Source organism: Gopherus evgoodei, unplaced genomic scaffold (genome assembly GCF_007399415.2).
Source record: "Gopherus evgoodei ecotype Sinaloan lineage unplaced genomic scaffold, rGopEvg1_v1.p scaffold_33_arrow_ctg1, whole genome shotgun sequence".
In the NCBI taxonomy this organism is placed as follows: Eukaryota; Metazoa; Chordata; order Testudines; family Testudinidae; genus Gopherus; species Gopherus evgoodei.
Genome location: NW_022060005.1, coordinates 1,719,785 through 1,742,123, shown reverse-complemented (window position 1 = coordinate 1,742,123; position 22,339 = coordinate 1,719,785). Strand labels below are relative to the sequence as shown.

At 44.0% G+C, this 22,339-nt stretch overlaps 1 protein-coding gene and 1 pseudogene across 1 annotated transcript; both read right to left on the bottom strand.

Moving 5' to 3' along the window:
* Positions 1–1,069: 1,069 nt before the first annotated feature.
* LOC115641055 (olfactory receptor 14A16-like) lies at positions 1,070–2,032 on the bottom strand. Its single transcript, XM_030544168.1, has one exon. The coding sequence runs from the start codon at positions 2,024–2,026 to the stop codon at positions 1,070–1,072; it is 957 nt and encodes a 318-aa protein (XP_030400028.1). The 5' UTR covers positions 2,027–2,032.
* A 16,664-nt stretch (positions 2,033–18,696) lies between these two features.
* Positions 18,697–20,791, bottom strand: LOC115641095 (annotated as a pseudogene).
* Positions 20,792–22,339: the final 1,548 nt, after the last annotated feature.

Here is a 22,339-nt window from a genome sequence, read left to right as displayed (position 1 = left end):
GTGTTGTTGCCATGTTGATCCCAGCATATTAGAGAGACAAGGTGAATGAGATAAGATCTTTTATTCCTCAACTTCTGTTGGTGAGAGACACAAGCTTTTGAGCTTACACAGAGCTCTTCTTCAGGTCTAGGAAATGTACTCAGAGTGTTACAGCTAAATACAAATTGGAACAGATTGTTTAGTGTAAATAGTTAACAAATATTTCAAGGGACCATTCAAGGTGAATTAGCCTGTTGATGACACATGGTATCATCAAACAATTACAATCTATACTCAATGGGGACCACGTCCTGAAAGAAATCTTTCCATCACTCCTTCTTCTGGCCCTCAGACAACCTTCCAACTGCTCCAAGCTCATCCTCTGAAGCAAGCTCCCCACAGAACAGGACACACCAACACAGCCAGAACAACATATATAAAACCTGCAGACATATCTCCACTGCTATGATGATTAGCACCCCCACAAAACATCTGTCAAATCCATGGGTCCTACACATGCCTATCGCAACATGGGGCATGCCTCATTATATGCTCCAATAACAATTATGTGGGTGAAACCAAACAATCACTACACTCTTGAATGAACTCACACAGGAAAATGATAAAAGACAAAAACACCCTACTGCCTATGGGTGAACACTTTTCATAAAGTGATCATTCTATTTCTGCACAAAAAATCTATATCTGATCACTCAGGCCTTCTCTCAAAGGAAACTTGCACAACACCTTCAAGGGATGGGTCTGGGAGCTTAAATTCATAATGTTGCTAGATGCCAAAAATCATGGACTGAATAGAGACACTGGATTTATGGCTTAATACGACAATCCATAATTGAGTAACCACCCCACCCCCCACCTCCTTCCCTATGACTGGAGACGTGTTAAAGGAAATATTACTTACACTGATATTAACCTAGAATAACTCCATTGACTTAGTGGAGCGAGTCTGGATTTACCACTATAAATACAGCATTTTGAATAAAAAATAATACAGCATGTTCTTATAGGGACAATAACAAAGTGTCATCAATGGATTGTATTTGTAAATAAACACAGATAAAATCCATGTTCATAAGAGAAATATAGACACTTTATTCTTGCTGAATAACCTCCACCCAGTGAGTTTCCTCAGGGAAGCTTTGATTTCCTTGTTCCTCATGCTATAGATGATTGGATTCATCACTGGTGGCAGCACGGAATAAAGAACAGCCACCAGGAAATCCAGACCTGATGGAGAGCTGGAGGTGGGTTTCAGGTATGCAAAGATGCCAGTGGAAACAAACAAGGAGACCACAATGAGGTGAGGGAGGCAGGTGGATAGGGCTTTATGCCGACCCTGCTCAGTAGGGATTCTCAGCACTGTTTGGAAGATCTGAGTGTATGATAGAATTATAAGAACAAAACAGCTTAAGAATAAGCATGCACTCAAGATGATTACCTCAACTTCACCAAAGTACATGTCAGAGCAGGCAAGCTTGAGTAGCTGGGGAATTTCACAGAAGAACTGATCCACCTCGTTACCACCACAGAAGGAGATTGCAAATGTGTTCCTGGTGTGCAATGAAGAATAGACAATTCCACTGATCCAGGCACTGGCTGCCATTTGGACACAAGCTCTCCTGTTCATTATAGTCTCATAGTGCAGTGGTTTGCAGATGGCAACATATCGATCGTACGCCATGACAGTGAGTAAGGCGAAGTCAGATACAGCAAAGAAGAGGAGGAAAAAAACTTGGGTGACACATCCAGAATAGGAAATGGACCTGGTGTTCATGAGGGAATTGGCCATGGATTTGGGGATGGTGACAGAGATGGTACCGAGATCTAGAATGGACAAATTGATCAGGAAGAAGAACATGGGGCTGTGAAGGTGGTGATCAAGAGCTATGCATGTGATTATAAGAAGATTCCCTGTCAGGGCTGCCAGGTAAAGCACCAGAAACACCAAGAAGTGCAAAATCTGCAGCTCCCAAACATCAGAGAATCCCAGGAGAAGGAACTCAATTATGTTGGTTTGGTTGGACATTTTCTTTCTTAGTTTATCGTGTCCTGCCTGTGGAGGGAAAGACAAGGGCAATGGTCAGGATTATACTGAGAGAGAGAGTGACCCTGATTTCCCTCTCCATAATCTCTCATGATGTGAATATCAAAGGTGGACAGCATTGGTCACGACTATTGACTGGAGTAGCTAGTGTTCTTCACTGCTCACAAGCAGAGCACTACTCTGCTGTTTTATCACATGAGTGTAAATTGGCATCGCTCCCTTAAAGTCAATGTAGCTTGGTCAGTTTACACCATCTGAGGATCTGGCCCAATATGTGGCTTGATCAAATGCAGTATGGAGGATGGAACAAAGTACAACCCAAATCCAACAATGTTAGCCAATATTTTGCCCCTATTTCTACAGACACCAGGCTCATAACTTGTCCTGAAACTAAAATGCCCACACAGCCTGATTCCCACTAGGGTGACCAGACAGCAAATGTGAAAAATCGAGATGGGGGTAGGGGGTAATAGGAGCCTATATAAGAAAAAGACTCAAAAATTGGGACATCTGCTGACCCTAATTCCCAATTTCCTGGGAAAAGCAGTGTAAACTTATCAGGAGTCCCACATGGCAGCTCCTCTGTGATGATTCCATCCCAACACCACACAGGCGGCCTGCTTCCTGTTTACACATTGATTTATGGCACCAAATCGTAGCTGCATTTCCATCTCTGGGAGATGATGGGCTAGTAGCATTGCTCAGTTACTGCTAGGTTATATTGTTTCCCTCTGTGACTCTATGTCTGTATAGTGTGGGTCAGTGGCAGTCAGGAAACTTGGGTTCTACTCTTGGCTTTGCCATTGACCTTCACTGTGACCTTGGGGCTGTCGCTTCTGCCTCTCTTTCCCCTCCCTCCATTTGTCTGTCTTTTCTCCTTTGAATATAAACTCTTTTGGGGATGGATTGTTTCTTCCTAGGGGTATGTTCTGTGTATGTATGGACAGTATTTTTGTATAGCAGGCAGCAGTGTGGGACGGAGGCTACGATGGTAGAAGAGGAGAGCTGAGATCTAGTTCCATCAACCTCCTCCATTTCCTTGGGTAAGATCAAGATAGACAGGCTTTGTCTGGAGACTTCAACTCCCTGGGCTTCAGTTTAGAGAGGTTAGTATGTTTAAGACATATTGTGTGGGCTACCAACTTTGCTACTTTTTACAGTTTCACCATCCTGCAGCTACCTCTTTGAAAGACATAAACACGGTTTCAATACAGGGAATGGGTTGGAAACTGTGGTGTCATTGGACAATGTTCAGGTTCCCTAAACCCTGGCTGAAAGCTAAGTTTCCAGTAGTCAGATAATTTCTGCTTTATTTCAAAGGAAAATTGAGTTTTCAGTTGAATACATTTTCATGGAAAGACTGCTAGCCATAAAAATGAAAACTTTTTTATTATGACTATAATTTTTCAGTTTCCAAAAGATTCAGGTTGAAATTGTTTGGTTCTCACAATCTCAATGAAAAGTAATTTTTTTCTGATGATTTTTTTTTTAAATCTGATCTCTAGATGTCTGCATAATTTGATAGTTAAAATCTTAAAGAGCTCTAATGGCAATTCATATTTCTGATATTAAATTTTCCCTGTACAGTAATACCCTAACATATTTAATTGAAATAGAAAACTTACTTTCATAGACTCATAGAATCATAGAACTGGAAAGGGCCTTGAGAGGTCATCTAATCCAGTTCCCTGCAATCCTGGCAGGACTAAGTATTATCTAGACCAGGCCTGTACAACTCATAAAGAGGCAAGGGCCATGTTACTCCAAAGAAAATAGCTGAAGAACAAATCCCCCTGGCCCTGCCGAACCCCCTCCAGGTCCTGCAAGCGCCCCAAAATACTCCCCCACTCAGCACCGCCCACCCCATGAAAACAAACCCACTTCCCCAGCACTGCCCCACCAAAACTACGGTATTGAATCTTGGTAATATGTTACAGGGGGCCCTAAGGTAGTATAATTAAGGTAAAAGAAAAATGTCTTTTTGCTAGAAATAGAATAAGATCTTTCCCCAACTTTGTAATCAGTTGTCCTGCTGAATGAATGAGGTGTGAATGAGGAAGGTGTGGAAGGCAGCACCTCCAGAGAGCTGCAACCCTTGGAGAGGGGATGAAAGCCAGACCAGTTCAGAAGAACAGGTCAGACACTGACTCCTCGCTCGCCTCCTCAGCCCCCCACCCACCCCAGCTCACCTACTCACTCCCTGCCACTGCCCGTCCGCTCGCCTCCTCAGCCCCCCACCCCCTCCAGCTCCCCTCCTCACCCCCTGCCACTGCCCACCTGCCTCCTGAACCTCTTTCCCTCACCCGCTGCTCACATATTCACCCCCCGGGGGCTGCACAGTGAACCCACCTTCCCCCCCCCACGGGGCACACAGTGAGCCCACATGGACCGCATGCAGCCCCCAGGCTGCATGTTGTGCGGGCTTGATCTAGACCATCCCTGACAGGTGTTTGTCTAACCTGCTCTTAAAAATCTCCAATGAAGGAGATTTCACAACCTCCTTAGGCAATTTATTCCAGTGCTTAACCACCCTGACAGTTAGGAAGTTTTTCCTAATGTCCAACCTAAACATTCCTTTTTGCAATTTAAACCCGTTGCCTCTTGTCCTATCCTCAAAGGTTAACAGTTTTCTCCCTCCTCTTTTTAACAACCTTTTATGTACTTGAAAACCGTTATCATATCCCCTCTCAGTCTTCTCTTATCCAGACTAAACAAACCCATTTTTTAAATCTTCCCTCCTAGGTCATGTTTTCTCAACATTTAATCATTTTTGCTGCTTTTCTCTGGACTTTCTCCAATTTGTCCACGTCTTTCCTGAAATTTGATGCCCAGAACTGAACACAACACTCCAGTTGAGGCCTAATCAGCGCAGAGTAGAGTGGAAGAATTACTTCTCATTTCTTGCTTACAATACTCCTACTAACATATCCCACAATGAGGTTTGCTTTTTTTGCAGCAGTGTTGCACTGTTGACTAATATTTAGCTTGTGATTCATTATGAACCCCAGATTCCTTTCCGCAGTAAACTTTCCTAGGCTGTCATTTCCCATTTTGTATGTGTGCAGCTGATTGTTCCTTCCTAAGTGGAGTACTTTGCTTTTATCCTCATTGAATTTCATCCTATTTACATCTGACTATTTCTCCAGTTTGTCCCGATCATTTTGAATTATAATCCTATCCTCCAAAGCACTTACAACCCCTCTCAGCTTGGCATCATCTGCAAACTTTATAAGTGTACTCTCTATGCCATTATGTAGATCATTGATGAAGATATTGAACAGAACAAGACCCAAAACCGATCCCTGTGGAACCCCACTCGATACACCCCTTCAGCATGAATGTGAACCACTCATAACTACTCTCTGGGAACAGTTTTCTAACCAGTTATGCACCCACCTTATAGTAGCCCCATCTAGGTTGCATTTCCCTAGATTGTTTATGAGAAGGTCATGCCAGAAAGTATCAAAAGCCTTACTAAAGTAAAGATATACCACATCTATCGCTTCTTTCCTGTCCGCATAGCTTTTTACCCTGTCAAATATATATATATCATCAGGTTGGTTTGACATGATTTGTACTTGACAAATCCACACTGACTGTTACTTATCACCTCATTATCTTCTAGATGTTTGCAAATTGATTGCTTAAGTATTTGCTCCATTATCTTTCTGGGTACAGAAGTTAAGCTGACTGCTCTGTATTTCCCTAGGTTGTCCTTGTTTCCCTTTTTATAGATGGGCACTATATTTTCCCTTTTCCGGTTTTCTGGAATTGCTAATGGCTCAGATATCAACTTCTTCATATTCATCCTTTGTAATTTGACCTAGTTTCCACTTTTTGTAGGAGTCTTTTTTGAGTTTTAGGTCATTGAAGATCTGGTTGAACCAGGGCGGTCTCTTGTCATACTTCCTATCTTTCTTACTCAGTGGGATAGTTTGCTTTTGTGCCCTTAGTAATGTCTCTTTGCAAAACTGCCAACTGTTTTCAATTGTTTTTCCCCTTCTACTTGCTTCTCATCGGATTTTGCCTACCAACTCACTGAATTTGCTGAAAAGTCTGCCTTCCTGAAGTCCATTGTCTTTATTGTGCTGTTTTCCCTCTGACCATTTCTTAGAATCACGAACTCTTATAATTTTGTGATCGCTTTCACCCAAGCCACCTTCCACTTTCAAATTCTCAACCAGTTCTTCCCTATTTGTCACAATCAAATCTAGAACAGCCTAGTAGCTTTCTCCACCTTCTGAAATTTTAAAAAAAAATGTTTCCAATGCATTTCAAGAACTTGTTGGATAATCTGTGCTCTGCTGTGTTATTTTCCCAACAGATGTCTGGGTAGCTGAAGTCCATCACGATCAAGTCCCGTGCTTTGGATGAATTTGTTAGTTGTTTAAAAAAAGCCTCATCCACCTCTTCTACCTGGTTAGGTGGTCTGCAGTAAACCCCTACCATGACATCACCCTTGTTTTTTTACCCCTTTTATCCTTACCCAGAGACTTTCACCAAGTCTGTCTCCTATTTCTATGTCAACCTAAGTCCAAGTGTATACATTTTTTATATATAAGGCAACACCTTCTCCATTTTTAACCTACCTTTCCTTCCTGACAAAATTGTACTCTTCTATACCAATATTCCAGTCATGTGTATTATCCCACCAAGTCTCCATGATGCCAACTATATCACAGTTGTGTTTATATACTAGCATTTCAAGTTCTTCCTGATTATTCCCTATACTTCTCACATCAGTATACAGACATCTAAGATACTGATTTGATCCCCTTCTCACTCCCGCAGTTTTGTCTTGTCTCTCCCTTATTTCTGTTATAGAAGCCCATGCTCCCCCCAGATTCCAACCCTTCTCCCAGATCTCCGTGTTTATGACTTACCTGTGGGCTTTGGTCACCTGCCCTCGTTGAACCTAGTTTCAAGCCCTCCTCACTAGGTTAGCAAGTCTGGATCCAGATATGCTCTTGCCCTTCTTCGTTAACCCAATTTTCAGTGCATTTGATCTTGCAGTGTTAAGAATCATAGGTCATTATCTATCTATCTATCTATCTATCTATCTATCTATCTATCTATCTATCTATCTATCTATCTATCTATCTATGTGCCCACTGCCAGGATTGATTGGTTCTCTCGCTCTCTCCCATGCCCCCATCACTGTCTACACTGACGTTATGTTGCAAAAAGCTCTACGACTCTTTCCAAGGTGGTTTTATTATGTCGGAGTAGCAGGAGAGTTAAATTTGTGGGAGGAGCATTGCAGTGTTTACACTGTCACTGCTTTGTCAATAGAAGCTGCCTTTTGTCGACAGAACTGTGTAGTGTAGACAAGGCCATAGTGTCACAGCTAAATATGAGGTAGAAAACATAGTTTAGCATAAGTAGTTGACACATATTCCAAGAGACCATTCAAGATGAAGTGGCCTGTTAACACTCCTCCAGTCATAGAACAAACAGAGCACACAGAAGCCAAAGTGGCAGCTGTGGAATCTTCCCCCACTCAACAGTCTCTGGAAATGTGCCTCTACCCTGCCCTGGAAGGACCCTTTCTGTACATAAAAGGAGATTCCTTTCTCCATATCCCTGCATGCTTCCTTAGTAATGGACCAGAAGAATTATTGTGGCAAATTATTGCCAGTAATGTTGATATTAATGTGATGGGGAGACATCCTCTGGGAACTGGACAAAGATACCCAGTGCATTTCATATAGGCTACCATAAGGAAATCAGAAGAAAAACTAACAATTATTTATCCAGAGTGGAACAGCTTCAAATGGAGTGATTGTGGGAACCTCACATCAGAATACCCCTAACTCTGATGACATGGATGGAGCACTGGATGCTTTTTCTATGCAAGCCCTTGTCAATTATGATCTCTCTCTCTACTCCATTCAACAGTGTGGTGTCTAAAGTCACTGACACACCAGGTCCCAGAATCCTAATTATTGAAAGAAGCCAGCAAGAGTGGCAGAATGGTGTCAGAGGGCACAGCATTAATGTAGATAACATTGCCCTGACAGTTTACATAAGAGCTGAATTTGTGTTGTTCCTTATGAGACTCACAGCTCCAAGTCTGGAGACTCCTTGCAAGTTCTCAGATGTGAAATGTTTTAAAATCAAGTGACAGCAATATTTGTATTATTTGTTCATTTGGCCTGGTAAGAAAGCCCAAATGCTAGACCTCTGCTCTGTATTGTAAGAATATTTGCAAAATACACTGACTTGGTCCACCAAATCCTGGGTAACATTCTCCTTCCTTCAGCATTAAACTCTCCCATTAACCGACCGTAATTTTTCGCCATTTACCAATGGCAAAATTTCCCCCATAAGTCAACTAGAATATTCTCCTCCTTCAACCACCCATAGACTCTTCTGCTCTCCACTAGCCAGACAAATCTGTCCTTCACCACCCGTAGACTTGTCTGCTCTCTACTAATGATAAGATTATCCTCCATTCACCCACCAAAACATTCTTCAGCAGAACCAGCCATAGACCTCTTTGCCCTTCACCACACAGAGTTTTCTGCACTTGACAACAATCACAGACCTTCCCTCCTCCTTATTCCCTATTCACAATCCATACAATTTGCCTTAACCAAACTAGACTTCTTCCCTTTTCACTGACCAGGAGATCATTCCCCATTCATTGACTTTAATATTCTCCCTCCTCAACCAATGAAACTTCCATATAATTTCCCCATCAACCCAACCAAGTCCTCAAGGAAAGCTAGGGAGAACAGGTAAGTTAGCAGCCCATACTGAAGGTTAACAGACTTCGTTTGCAGCTTCAGAAGACTATTCCACTGTCAGTGAAGCACCATTGGTTTGTTCAAGTGCCTCAGCAGATTACTGTTGCCCTGGTGTCTACCTTAGGATGAAAGGAGGGACACTGTTCCTTGATGTTTTCCAATGAGGCCATAACAACAAAGCTTGAAAGCAGAGCTGGCCAAAACATGGGCTTTCCGCTTTGTGGGAAATGTTGCTATTTCAAAATTTCCCTCTAACTGAAAACTCGGGGGGAGGGAATGTTTTAGAAACACCAACACATGGTGCTTCAGAAACGAAATTTTCTCCACAGGACCCTGGCATCTACTGAGTGAAATGGACATTCTTGTCAGTTTCATGGCTGCTAATAGGAGCAGAATGTGAGTTTCACTCAACAGCTAATTCCAGTGTCCCAGGCCAGCTGGTTGCCCATATTATGTGACTCAGTGGCCATTTTGGGAAGCCAGCTGGCCTGGAAGTCTGGAAGCCTTCGTGTTCCTGGGCCAGGGCCGTCTGCATGCTGAGATTGCCCTAGAGACATGACCCCTGGGAGCCCATACCAAGGTCTTCAAACTTCTTGCTCCTTAGCAGCTCAGCTTGGCAGGCTGACAATCCATTGCCAATCTGACATTTCTTCCCTGAAAGTTCATCAAACCTGAGATGTTTCTGTGAATCATTTTGGGTTCTATGAATCAGCATTTTTGGACAAAACTCTGTTTCAATCAGAAGTTTTCCATCCAGCTCTACTTGTGAGCTACCCTGTGATTTATCTCTTCCAGAAGCTGGAGTGAGCTTCTACTCTGTATCACTGGAAAAACGGAATGAATACAGCTAAATCTTTTTGTATGAATAATAACTTTTCTTTTTCAGGGAATGTGATTCAGCTGAGTTGATGGCCCCTGTGTGAACATTCCAGCCATACAGACAGGAACGTTTATGGAAACAGTGACATTTAGGCAAATGGGATGGGGTTTTGGTCAGTGCGTGCAATGGCACTTACATGGAAGCTAAGGAAGAAACTGGTCTTCCAACTGCACACCATGTTGGTCAACATCTTGGTGATGAGCATGCTGGTGAGCAGGATTTCCAGGAGGGAGATGTTGATGATGAAGAGCCATAATGGACTGTTAAGTCTAGAGAAGCAGGCCCAGTGATTCTAGCTTTGAGATAAAAAAATTATTTTATGTTAATAATTAAAACTCAAGAAGGGGAGAGTAATTCCAATGCACCAATTGTAAGGCTTTATTTGACTGGGAAAGGAGAGAAATGGAGACAGTGTCAGGGTCTGACACCAGTTTGGTGTTAGCCTTGAGCCCTATCCATATCCTTAATCCATATCCAACAGATAATTAATCATGAGTTTCCCTTTAAACCTTCCCTTTAAACCTACAATTAAAGTAAAGAATGTGCTGAAGTGGCTGTGGAATCAGGGCCTTTGTACAGAGTATTCAAAGGGAGTGAGTTTGAAATTCATAATCATGAGTGTTTGGAGCAGATCCTCAGATGATGAAAAGTCTCTGAGATCTATTGACTTCAATGGAGCTGTGACAATTTAAACCAGCTCAGGGCTGCCTCCTTGATGTTTAAGGATCCCGAGTGTGATACTTCCATTTGTTCAGAGAAATGAAAGAGAGCATGTTAAAAATGTATCCTATCAAAACAGCTCAAAGTTCAAACACCAAGTATTTTAGGATGAACTTTTTGTAAATGACAGAGAGAGTAAGATATAGCCATAAAAATCTCTGTTAAATAATGTTTAATAAGGAGTATTTATAAGAAAATCATGATCTGAACATAGACAATCATTAACAGGAAAAGAAGCACAATAATTTGCATAATAATCTCCCTAGATTATTCATTATCTAGCTAGCTAGCTAACATAATTCACAATCGAATAGAAATCAATCATTATGATTAATGAGGTTGTCATTGTGGGGACAAACCTTCATGTCGCTCAGAAAATCCCATCAAAGAGATGACATATGAGCACTTCCAAGAGAGGGCAAACATCGAAAATCCTGTCTAACCAAATACTCACCACCTCCCCAGGCTTTCTCACCTCCAAAGAAACAAACCAAACCAGCAAACAAGTTAAGCAAAAAAAAAAAAAAAAGGTAAAAATCTGACAAACAAGTAAACAAAAAACACAAAGAACAATTACATTGACACCTCAATCAGAGATTATCCCACCCCCAAAAGAAGAGCCTGAGACCTCACTAGGGTCTTTACTATGGGTATTGATTTTATGGGCAATGGTGCTCAGATAGTATGGTGGTGGATAGCAGCACATGAAGATAGGTTCCGATCTTATTTACATTGGTGTAAACCTATAATAACTCCTTTTTTCTTGAGTCATGTTTGTCAGGATTTTTCCTAGTGTAAATATCAGTTCTGCATAAACAGATTGAACAGTATTTTCTCAGGGAGGCAACAATGTCATCATCTGATTATATAAAGAAACACAGAATGAAATTGTTACTGATGGAGATATACGGACATTTTATTCTTAGAGAATAACCTCCAACCTATCAGTTTACACAGTGCACCTTTGAGCTCTTTGTTTCTCATGCTGTAGATGATCGGATTCATCATTGGTGGCAACACAGAATAGAGAACAGCCACCATGAGATCCAGACCTGAGGTTGAGCTGGAGGTGGGTTTCAAGTAGGCAAAGGTCGCAGTGCAAATAAACAAGGAGACCACAATGAAGTAAGGGAGGCAGGAGGAGAAGGCTTTATGCCGGCGCTGTTCAGAGGGGATTCTCAACACTGTGGTGAAGATCTGAACATATGACACAATTATGAAAACAAAGCAGCTTGAGGCTAAGCACACGCTAAAGATGAGAAACCCAACTTCACTGAGGTCTGAGTTAGAACAAGCGAGCTTGAGGAGCTGGGGGACTTCACAGAAGACCTGATCCACCATGTTGCCTCCACAGAAGGATATTGCAAACATGTTTCCAGTGTGCACTGCAGAATAGAGAATAACACTGATCCAGGCACTGGCTGCCATTTGGACACAAGCTCTTCTGTTCATCACTCTCTCATAGTGCAGTGGTTGGCAGATGGCGACATATCGGTCGTACGCCATGATGGTCAGTATGGCAAAATCTGCTGAAGCAAAGAAGAAGACAAGAAAGACTTGGGCGACACATCCAGAATAAGAAATCAATCTTGTGTTCATGAGGGAGTTGGCCATAGATTTGGGGATGGTGACAGAGATGAAGCCGAGGTCTAGGATGGACGGATTCATCAGGAAGAAGTACATGGGGGTGTGAAGTTGGTGGTTGAGGGATATGGCTGTGATGATGAGAAGGTTCCCCAGTAGGGATGCCAAGTAAAGCACTAGAAACACCACAAAGTGTAAAATCTGCAGTTCTGGAACATCAGAGAACCCCAAGAGAAGGAATTCGGTCATGGTAGTTTGGTTGGACGTTTTCTTCCTCAGTACACTGTGTGATGGCTGTAAGGGGGAATGAGAAGGACAATGATCAGATTTAGAGCAACAGTGGGAATGGCCCTAATTCCCTTTTATGTAATATCTCATTATATGAATGTCAAAGGTGCACAGCACTCATCACTTGCAATGATGAGGTATTGTTAGTGTTCCTCACCTCTGACGATCAATCAGTCACGTTATCACATTAGTGTAAATTGGGTCGGCTCATTTAAAGTCAATGGAGCTTCGTTACTGTTATCCCTTTTGAGGATTTAGCCCAAGATGTGGCCCGTAAAATGCTTTATGAAAGATGAAACAAAGTACAATTCAAACCCAACAATGCTTCCAAAGAATGTCCCTCTGCTGCGACCATCACCAAGCTCACAGGTTGGCCATGAAGTGGATAAACTAAAATGCCAACACAGCCTGAATCTTATGTGGACTCATCCAGCATCATAAGTAGCAGCTCATCTGTGATTTTTCTACCCCAAGCTCTATGTCTAGATGGCCTACTGCCTGCTTCCAAACTGATTTATGACACTAACTCCCAGCTGCACTTCAGCCTGCGTGTAACAATGGACTAGCAGCATCCCTCTGTCACCACTATGTTGTATCATTTACTCTGCATTGTGCTGTTCAGGGGTTGTCAGGACACTTGGGCTCTACTCTTGTCTCTGCCAGTGACCTGCTGTGTGACCTTAGGCCAGCCATTTCCCCTCTTTTTGCCTCTGTTTCCCCTCCCTTCCTCCCTTTCTCTGCTCTGTCTACTAGGACAACTATCTCTTTGGAAGAGAAATCACATAGATGCAGTAGAATAAATGGTTTGAAATTAAGGTCTTATTAGGCAATATTAATGTTCTCCAATTTATTTGAAGTTTAAGGCAGGTTGGAAATTTTCATCTGTGTTCTTTTTAAAAGAAAGCGGGTTTTCAGCTAAATAACAACAAATCTCAGTATCTGTCAGCTTTTCTCCAAAGATTTTGCGATTGGTTAGTAAAGAAATTGAAAATTCAAAACTGAAACATTTTTGGTTTTGTGATAAAAATAATCCAGTTTTCAGCAAGAAGTTTTCATTTGGCAAAAACTGAAAAAAATATGAATTTGATGTTTTCAGTTAAAAGTCAAAATTTTCCAGAAGGATGGAAAAATTCCAATCAGTGGTAGGTATTTGATTAAATTGAAAGTAAAAGTCTTAACAAGTTGATATTGTAATTCATATTTATCATCTTCATTTTCCCCTGTATGTTGATTCCCCAACATATTGAAATAGAAAACTTACTGTGCTGAACTTTGTGGATTTTTTTTCCCAAAGTATGATCCATTCAACTATCCAGCACCAGGATTCTTTGGTCAATATCTACCAGAATCTAGAAGCTAAAGGCACAGGCAATCTGAGAATCCTTTCCCACTTCATTTTGAGACTGCTCAGCCAGAACTTGACTCAGACCTGTTGGCTTTTCAGATGACCTATGTGTAGCTGGTGTTGATCATCACTGACATTAAAGGACCCGATGCTGCAGAAAGGTGATTTATTCATTTCTATTTCCTAAGGGCTAGGTGAGACTCACTCCCTGGAGCCCTGCACAGCTCAGCAGTACAGGCCCACAGGACAAGTGCATAGATGAGTAGGTGATAAAGCCAAAAGAGCCATTCTGATCCTCTAGTCTGCACCTAACATAGCACAGGCCTATGATCTCCCCCGGCATTCCCTGATTCCAGCCCAGCTTCTGTGTTATCTATGGGCCAGGATCACAAAGATGACGATAGGCACCTACAGGGATTTATCAATGCTCCTAAATGAGTTAGGTGGCCAAGTCCCATGGTCATTCAGTGGGAGTGACGATCTTAACCTGCTTAGATGCTATTGTAAATCCCAATAGGCAGCTATCTCCTTCTTTAGGTCCCTAAAGCCCTTTGTAATCTTGGCCCGGTGTCTCCCGTTAACTTCCAAAGCCTGGGCTTCCCCTGAATTGCTGAAAATGGTGCCTGGGATTTGCAAAGGAGTCTATGGCAGTAAGACATGTACGTCTTGGGCTCCTAAATCCCTTAGACACCCTTGAGAATCCCAGCCTGAAATGATAACTAGGACAGCCTGGTGTCTAGAGAAAGGACGGTCGAGATGCTAAGAACTCCTGTGATGGAAGCCCAGTTATGCAGCTATGTTACCTCAACTCTCTGTGCCTCACTGTATCAAAATCTGGGGAATAATAATTGAGACTGGATGAAAATTTTATAAAGAAACATTTATTTAGAGATGATTCATGATTCACCCACTGAACCCATCTTATCTTAGACCCTGAGTGTTTCCCTCCCTCTCCCTCACCGTACCCAGACCCCCCAAGCAAACACCCACAGCCCTTAATCTTCTCCCACCCTTCTCACAACCCCCACCCCATGGACTCTGTCAGCCCCTGTTCTTTGAGATTCCCCCACCCATGGCCAAGTCAATTCTCACCCAGAGCTCCTGACTCAGCTTTCTCAGAGATCCCTGCTTAACCCATCTGCCCACCAGTCCCCTCCTCTGCCCACCTGTTCTCTCCTCTCTCAGCCCCACTCCCCTGACATGGCCCCAGCTCCAGGGAACAGCCACTCACCCCTGGTTCCAACACCTGCCCATTCTCTCCTCCTCCTCCCCATTGGCAAGCCCGGGCCACCACTTCCTTCCTTTCCCAGTCTCCTCCTTCCTCTTCCTGGCCAAGCCCCTTCTCTGAACAGTATTTCCAGGGTGGCCTCTGCCCACTGCCAACCATGAACTCACTTCCACAAGGTATTGCTGAGACAAAAAGGTCAGCGGGGTTAGACATTGGCATGGATCACGAGAGCCTTATTGGTTACATTAGATCAGAGAATGAATTAAACTGCCATGGTGCAGGTCTACCAACCAGCCATTAACTCACAGGGAACCTCCCTGAAATGGAGATCAGTGCAGAATTGTCCACTGGGGGGTGGTCCTGTCCCTGTCCCTCTATTTTCAGCAGCTGGTGGTGGTCCCTCTAAGAGTTACAGCTCTGAGCTGGGCTGTTCCAGGAGCCTGTGGAAAGAGGCACATTTACTCCCTTAAAGCTCTGCTGACTCCCAGGGCTGGATTCAGACACTCCAGGGCCATGCATGGAGGTGGAGAGGGCTTCAAAGAAAGGCTGGGACAATGGCATGGGACCCTGCTCTGTCTCAGAAGAGTAGCAGGTGATTGTCCCCCAAACCCCTTGGGATCAGCTAGGTGCCCATAGATAGGCAGAGGGCAGTCATGCTCCCCATAATCCTTACCTCCCCAGCCAGGATCTGTCTGCTAGGGTGAGGCGGTCAGGACTGCTGTGCTCTTCCCCTCCCCTGCACAGAGATCCCCCTGCATTGGTGGGGTTGTTGAGGTGCTCCAGAGCACTGGTTCTGGGAATTCAAATGCCATGGAGATGCCTGGGGCAGTTCCCTTCTCCCAGAGCCATTGTCTCAGACCCGCTTCAGACTCAGGCAGACAATGCGGCAGCTGCTGCACTGGGGGCAGATCTCCCCATTCTACCCCTATTGTTCCAGGCTGTGGGTAGTGCAGCATCTGTTGCTGGCCCCAGTCAGACCAAGGGCACTGGACACCCCCACCCATCGTACCCCAGCATGTCCCATTCCTGGTATTTAGTCATGCTGTCCTTGATGCAGTACAGCAGGCACTCTGATATCAGTGGGTGCTCCATGAGATTCATCAGATGAGGAGTTTACAGAGGGGGGGCAGAGGGATAGTGAAATAAAGTAGGAGACGCTGTGATTAGTGGGGGGCTGAAGGGCAGAGCACTTCATAGAGAACGGCCACGCCCCAGGGGATTCTGGGTTTGAAGGGCCCAGGACCACACAGAAGGGCTAACCTCAGCAGGGGCTGGAGTCAAAGGACATGCATCTCCTCTTCCTTAGACCGGACATACTCCATTGTAACACCCTGGGGTGAGTGAGGGGGAAATCAGCCCCATTCAGTACAAAGGAGTTACTCCTGATTTACACCAGAGTGAGTGAGAAGGAATCAGCCCTATCCACTCCAAAGGAGTCACTTCTAACTTTTCTTAATGTTGGTGTGTTTTGGTGCTGATTTATTGTGCACAGACAGAGATCAAACCAGAGCTCAGATCCTCACAGCAGGGAGCATTTCCAGTGCTCAAGGGCCACTCACCAACTCTTTGGAGGAAATAAAGTGACAGCATTATTAGCCAAAGGGTTTAGCTCTCAGTTAGGCCCATCAGCCTTCGAAGGACTTGGAGTCGCAGCTAACGGATTACGCTGAGTATGTGCATGGAGAGAGGATGAACAGGTTCAAAGCTACCTCTGGCTCACAGGCTGCGAATGCTTGAAGGGGGAATGTCCAGTAGTAGCTGACAAACCCGCATGCCATCTTGGCACTTTGAGTTCAGATCAAACCCTGATCCGAAATCTGAACCTAAGAATAAGGAGGCACCTGGCTTTGTCTGAGGGTTTATAACTGTAGGGAAAAGTCACCTGGGCACCACAGATATTTAGATGGTAATGAAACAATTTTTGAAATACACTTACCTACTGGGAGATGAGGATGATGAGGGTGGAAGAGCTGGTGGGAATTGCGGGAGTAGGGTTTGCAGGGCAGCGAGGGGAGGGAAGTTATGGGGAAAGGGAGGAATAGAGTGGGTGAGTAGGAGATGAGTTGGGGGTCAGGAGATGAGGGGTGGGATACTGTGAAGAGGTGACATGAGGGTGAGTAATAGGGGACTGGGAGAATAGAGGGGTGTAATGTCCTAACTCTTTCAATCTTCAGAGGGCTCTATGTTCTCTCCCCTCCCCAATGCAAAGCCTCACTTTCCTGTTAGGTCCAGTTTTGCAGCGTGAACAATAAAGCGAGCACAACACCGAGCTGTTTTTCCATCAGCGCTGTCATAAACAGATGGTTAAGGGTTAATGCCTCTTTTACCTGTACAGGGTTAAAAAGTTCACATAGCCTAGCTAACACCTGACCAGAGGAACCAATGGAGGAACAGGATGTTTCAAAAGGAAGGAGGGAAGTTTTTCCTTTGTTTAGAGTTTGTTTTCAGCCGGAGTGAAAAGATCAAGGAACCAGCCTCTTTCAGAGTAGTAAGTTTTAGAAAGGGATAAATAGGTTTATGTTTATTTTCTTTGTAGCTTGTCTTGGTACCATTAAGGGAATTATCAAAAATTGGGTACGTGGGTATTTTTTCTTTGTGTAACTAAATTTGTGCCCAGGGGAACATCCTCTGTGTTTTGAATCTGTTGTCTGTGAGAGTAGCTGGTATGCTAATATCTCCCAGAGGGTTTTCTTTTATCTTTCTTTTCTTTAATTAAAAGCCTTTTTTCTTAATACCTGATTGATTTTTCCCTGTTTTTTTTTTTAGATCCAAAGGGATTGGATCTGGACTCACCAGGGATTGGTGTGGGGAAAGGAGGGGGGATGTTTAATTTCTCCTTGTTTTAAGATCCAAGGGGTTTGGATCTGTGTTCACCAGGGAATTGGTGAAGTCCCTCAAGGCTACCCGAGGGAGGGGAAAGTTTTAGGGGATCGGGAGTGCTCCAGACTCTGAAATTCTGGATGGTGGCAGTGATACCAGATCCAAGCTAGTAATTAAGCTTAGAAGTGTCCATGCAGGTCCCCACATCTGTATCCTAAAGTTCAGAGTGGGGAAGGAACCCTGACAAGTGCTCTCTGCACCTGTGTGCCTATCTCCTACCCTGCTGGATCCAGAACTAGAACCAGGGGACAGGGAGCCTGACAGCCCCACATTCACCTCCCTTGTGTGTGCCAGTAGCAGGGGGCTCATGATGCATCTATGGTGTCAGATATCCCTTCCCTCTCCCTCTTTTGTGATCTTGGGGGCTTTCTCCTTCCCTTTTGACAGGAGGGGGAACTGATCCTCTCCCTAATCACCCCTCCTGATGTGTGCCAGGGTCTGGGGAAGCGTCGCCGCTCAGGGTGTGAAGCTGAGAGGAACCCAGAATGACCAAGTAGTGCACAGATTACAGCTCCTTTCTAGAAAAATGTGATGATTCTTAAAAGATCCTTTTACTTCACTCATCATCCATATCCACGGCCACCTGCAGCTGCCACAGTGACCACTAACTCCAATCAACAAGCTTCCTTTTTGTTGAAAAACTAGGAAATAAAATGGCAAAAAACATTATTAACACAGAGTTAACGTTTCCCAGTGACAGCTCGTGCTTGTCCAGAAGGTTGAGTTCAGCTAACTTACCATTCTAACAAGGAAATGTAGAAATTAATTAAATGCCCTCATAATTTAGATAGATAGATAGATAGAGTCTTATCTAATTCACAGTAGAGTAACTCCACTGACTTCAGTGAACTTAGTCTGCATTATTACTACCGTGAACACAACATTTTTGCATAAAAAGCCTGAACATCACATTCCCATGGAGACAATAATGTCATCAGCTGATTATATCTTTAAAGAAGCACAGAATGAAAACATAGGTCATAGGCGAAATCTGGAAATTTTATTCTTTTTGGATAACTTCCCCTCAGTTAGTTTCCTCAGGGCACATTTTATCTCCTTGTTCCTCATGCTGTAGATGGCTGGATTCATCACTGGAGGCATCACAGAATAAATAACAGCCACTATGACATCCAGACCTGATGATGAGCTGGAGGCTGGATTTCAGGTAGGCAAAGGTGGCAGTGCAAACTAACAAGGAGACCACAGTGAGGTGAGGGATGCAGGTAGGAGAAGGCTTTATTCCGGCCCTGCTCAGAGGGGATTCTCAGCACGGTTTTGAAGATCTGAACATATGACACAATTATAAAAGCAAAGCAACATAAGCCTAAGAAAAAGAAAAAAGAAGTAATAACAACTTCACTGAGGTATGTCTCATTGCAAGTGATCTTGAGCAGTTGGGGGATTTCACAGAAGAACTGATCCACCTTGTTTCCACCACAGAAAGGGAATGCAAATATGTTCCCAGTCTGCATAGTAGAAATGGGAATTCCACTGATCCAGGCACTGGCTGCCATTTGGACACAAGCTCCCCTGTTCATTATAGTTTCATAGTGCAGTGGGTTGCAGATGGCAACTTACCGGTCGTACGCCATGATGGTGAGAAAAGCAAAGTCAGCCGCAGCGAAGAAACTGAAGAGAAAGACTTGGGCAATGCACCCAGAATAAGAAAGCGACCTGGTGTTCAACAGGGAGTTGGCCATGGACTTGGGGACTGTGACGGAGATGGAGCCGAGGTCTAGTATGGACAAATTCATCAGGAAGAAGTACATGGGGGTGTGAAGGTGGTGGTCGACCACTACAAGGATGATAACAAGGAGATTTCCCACCTAGGGCTGCCAGGTAAATCCCTAAAAACACCACAGAGTGTAAAATCTGCAGCTTCCAAACCTCAGAGAACCCCCAGGAAAACGAACTCGGTCACGGTGGTTCAGTTGGACATTTTTTTTCTCAGTACATCATGGACTGTCTGTGGAAAGAAGGGCAAGGGCAGTGGTCAGGCTAATGTCCTCTCATCTCCTCATCTCTGACAATCACACCACTAGTGAGGAGCATTGTCACACCAGTGTAAATTGCCACAGCTCCCTTACAGTCAACGGGTGGCGTCCGTTGCCTCCATTTGAGGATCTGATCCAAGATGTAGCTTGATAAAACGCAATGTAAATATGGATCAAGTTAGAACCCAAACCCAACAGTCTTAGGAATGATGGTCATCCTATTGCGACAATAGAGAGCTAGTTTAGGAAAGAAGAATAAGGCTACATCTAAACTACGAGCTAGGGAAGGGATTCCCAGATCACATATACTACTTGCAATATCTCGAGGATGAGTAGCACAAGTCTGAAAATAGTATAGCCATGGCAGAAGGGGAAACTGTGCTGAATACAGTATATAGCACCAGAATTTAGGTGGCTTTGTATTCTGCATGGCTACCGCAGGTACACTGCTATTTATGCTTACAAAGCTAGCACACGAGTACGTCCATGCAAGCTGGTGAATCACAGCCCTAGCTTGCTGAGTAGATGTAGCCTAAAAGAGTTTGGCTGATTAACTGAGCAAAATGCCGGCTGAAAGGGGTTATGATCACTCTCTATAAACACATCGAGGGAGTAAATACGAGGAAGGGAGCAGAGCTATTGACGCTAAAGGAGAATGTTGGCAGAAGAAGGAATGGGGATAAATTGTCCAGGAGTAAATTTAGCTTGGAAACGAGAAGAAAGTTTGTCCCCATCAGAACAGGGACGATATAGAGCGGCCTCCCAATAGGAGCCGTTGTGGACAAACAACCTAACTGGTGTTAACACTGAGCTGTGTCAGTTTAGGGTGGAGATTATATGACTGGGTTGCCAATGAGAGCAGGGGATTGGACTCAGTGACCCAGGTACCCTCTAGTCATATCTTCCTTGCAGGGGCAGCTCTAGATATTTAGCCGCCCCAAGCACGGTAGGCAGGCTGTCTTTGGTGGCTTGCCTGCGGGAGGTCTGAGGAAGACGCGGGAACAGCGGACCTTCCGCAGGCATGCCTCCGAAGGCAACCTGCCTGCGGCCCTTGCGGGGACCAGCAGAGGGCCCCCCATGGTTGCCTGCCCCAGGCATGAGCTTGGCGTGCTGGTGCCTGAAGCCACCCCTGCTTCTTAGGACAAACAGCAGGCTAACAACTTGGACAGGAAACTAAACTTCTAAACCAGCAGCACAACCTGATCCCCTCTTCCCAGGGAAACACGACACAGACATACCCAATGGCCTGAGCCCCAGCTCATCTGTGATGATTCCACACTGAGTTCTGTGCAGAGACGTCCTGCTACCTGCTTACAGATTGATTCGTGGCCCCTGATATCTGCTGCACTTGTGTCTCTGTGTAATGATGGGACAGGAGCATCCCTTTGTTACTGCTATGGTTTATCATTTCCCTCTCTACCTTCATGTCTGCGCTGTGCAGGTCAGTGGCAATTAGGAGACTTGGGTTATGTTCTTGTCTTTGCCACTGACCTTCTGGGTGACTTTGGGCAAGTCGCTTCCCCTTTCTGTGCCTCTGTTTCCTCTTCCCCACTTTCTCTGCCTTGTCTACTAGGACTATGATCTTGGTTAGGGAGGGGCTGTGTTTTATTATGTATATGTTCTGTGCACCTGTTTATAGCTTTGGTGTTCAGATGGCAGCAGTATGGGACAGAGGATATGGGGCTAGAGCAGGAGGTCTTGATGCTCTCCCCTTCATTTCCTCTGTGTCTTTGGGCAGGGTTGAGATAGACAGGCTTCAGGTGGCTGGTACAAAGCTGACTCTGAGTTTACAGTTTACAGGTGCTAGAGTGTACAAAACACAATCTGCAGGCTTTGCTGCTATCCTGTTTTTGCTGCTGTGCTGATTTTTTACCTTTCCATAACTATTTCTTTGAAACAGAAATAAACACAGTTGCAACAGAAGAAACAGGTTTGAAATGGCTGTATTATTAAATATAAGAATAATGGTTCCCAACTTTGTTTAAAGCTCAATTTCCAGTTAGGGGTGGTCGGAGATTTCCTGCCCATTTTTCTTTTTAAAAATGTCCAGGTAAAATTTCTGCTATATTTGAAACAAATTTTTTAAACTGAAAACCACAATTTTCTTTTGTTAGCAACTAACATTTTCACTTTACACTAGTATTTTGCTAAAAACAAATACGTTTGGTTGCCAAATCCTGATTTTTTACTGATTTTGGGTATCTGATGCAAAGTCAAAGTTTTGCACTGATTTTTTCTCTGACTGGCTCTAGCTCTCTGACTTAACTGATAGCTAAAGCCTTAAAGGGTCCAAATGCTAATTTATGTTTAGTGTCTTACATTTGATCTGTATCTTAAACCACAACTATATTTAATTGAAATAGTGAATTAACTGTGCTGCTCACTGTGGATTTTTCCCCAACTTGAGATGTATTTGATTTTCCAGCACCAAGATTCTTTGATCATTATTTTTCTATCTCCATTTCCCTACCACTGTAGTATCTAGAAGCCAAAGACACAGCTATGTAAGAGCCCTTTCACCCCTCACTCTGCATCGATGTACTGGGTCTGGTGAAGACACACTACATCAATGGGAGACCGTTTTTCCGTCGACGTCGGTAATCCACCTCAATGAGAGGTGGAAGATA

Bases quoted from the DNA above. Each gene is read 5' to 3' on its own strand.
- LOC115641055 (XM_030544168.1), bottom strand. From the start codon at position 2,026: ATGTCCAACCAAACCAACATAATTGAGTTCCTTCTCCTGGGATTCTCT.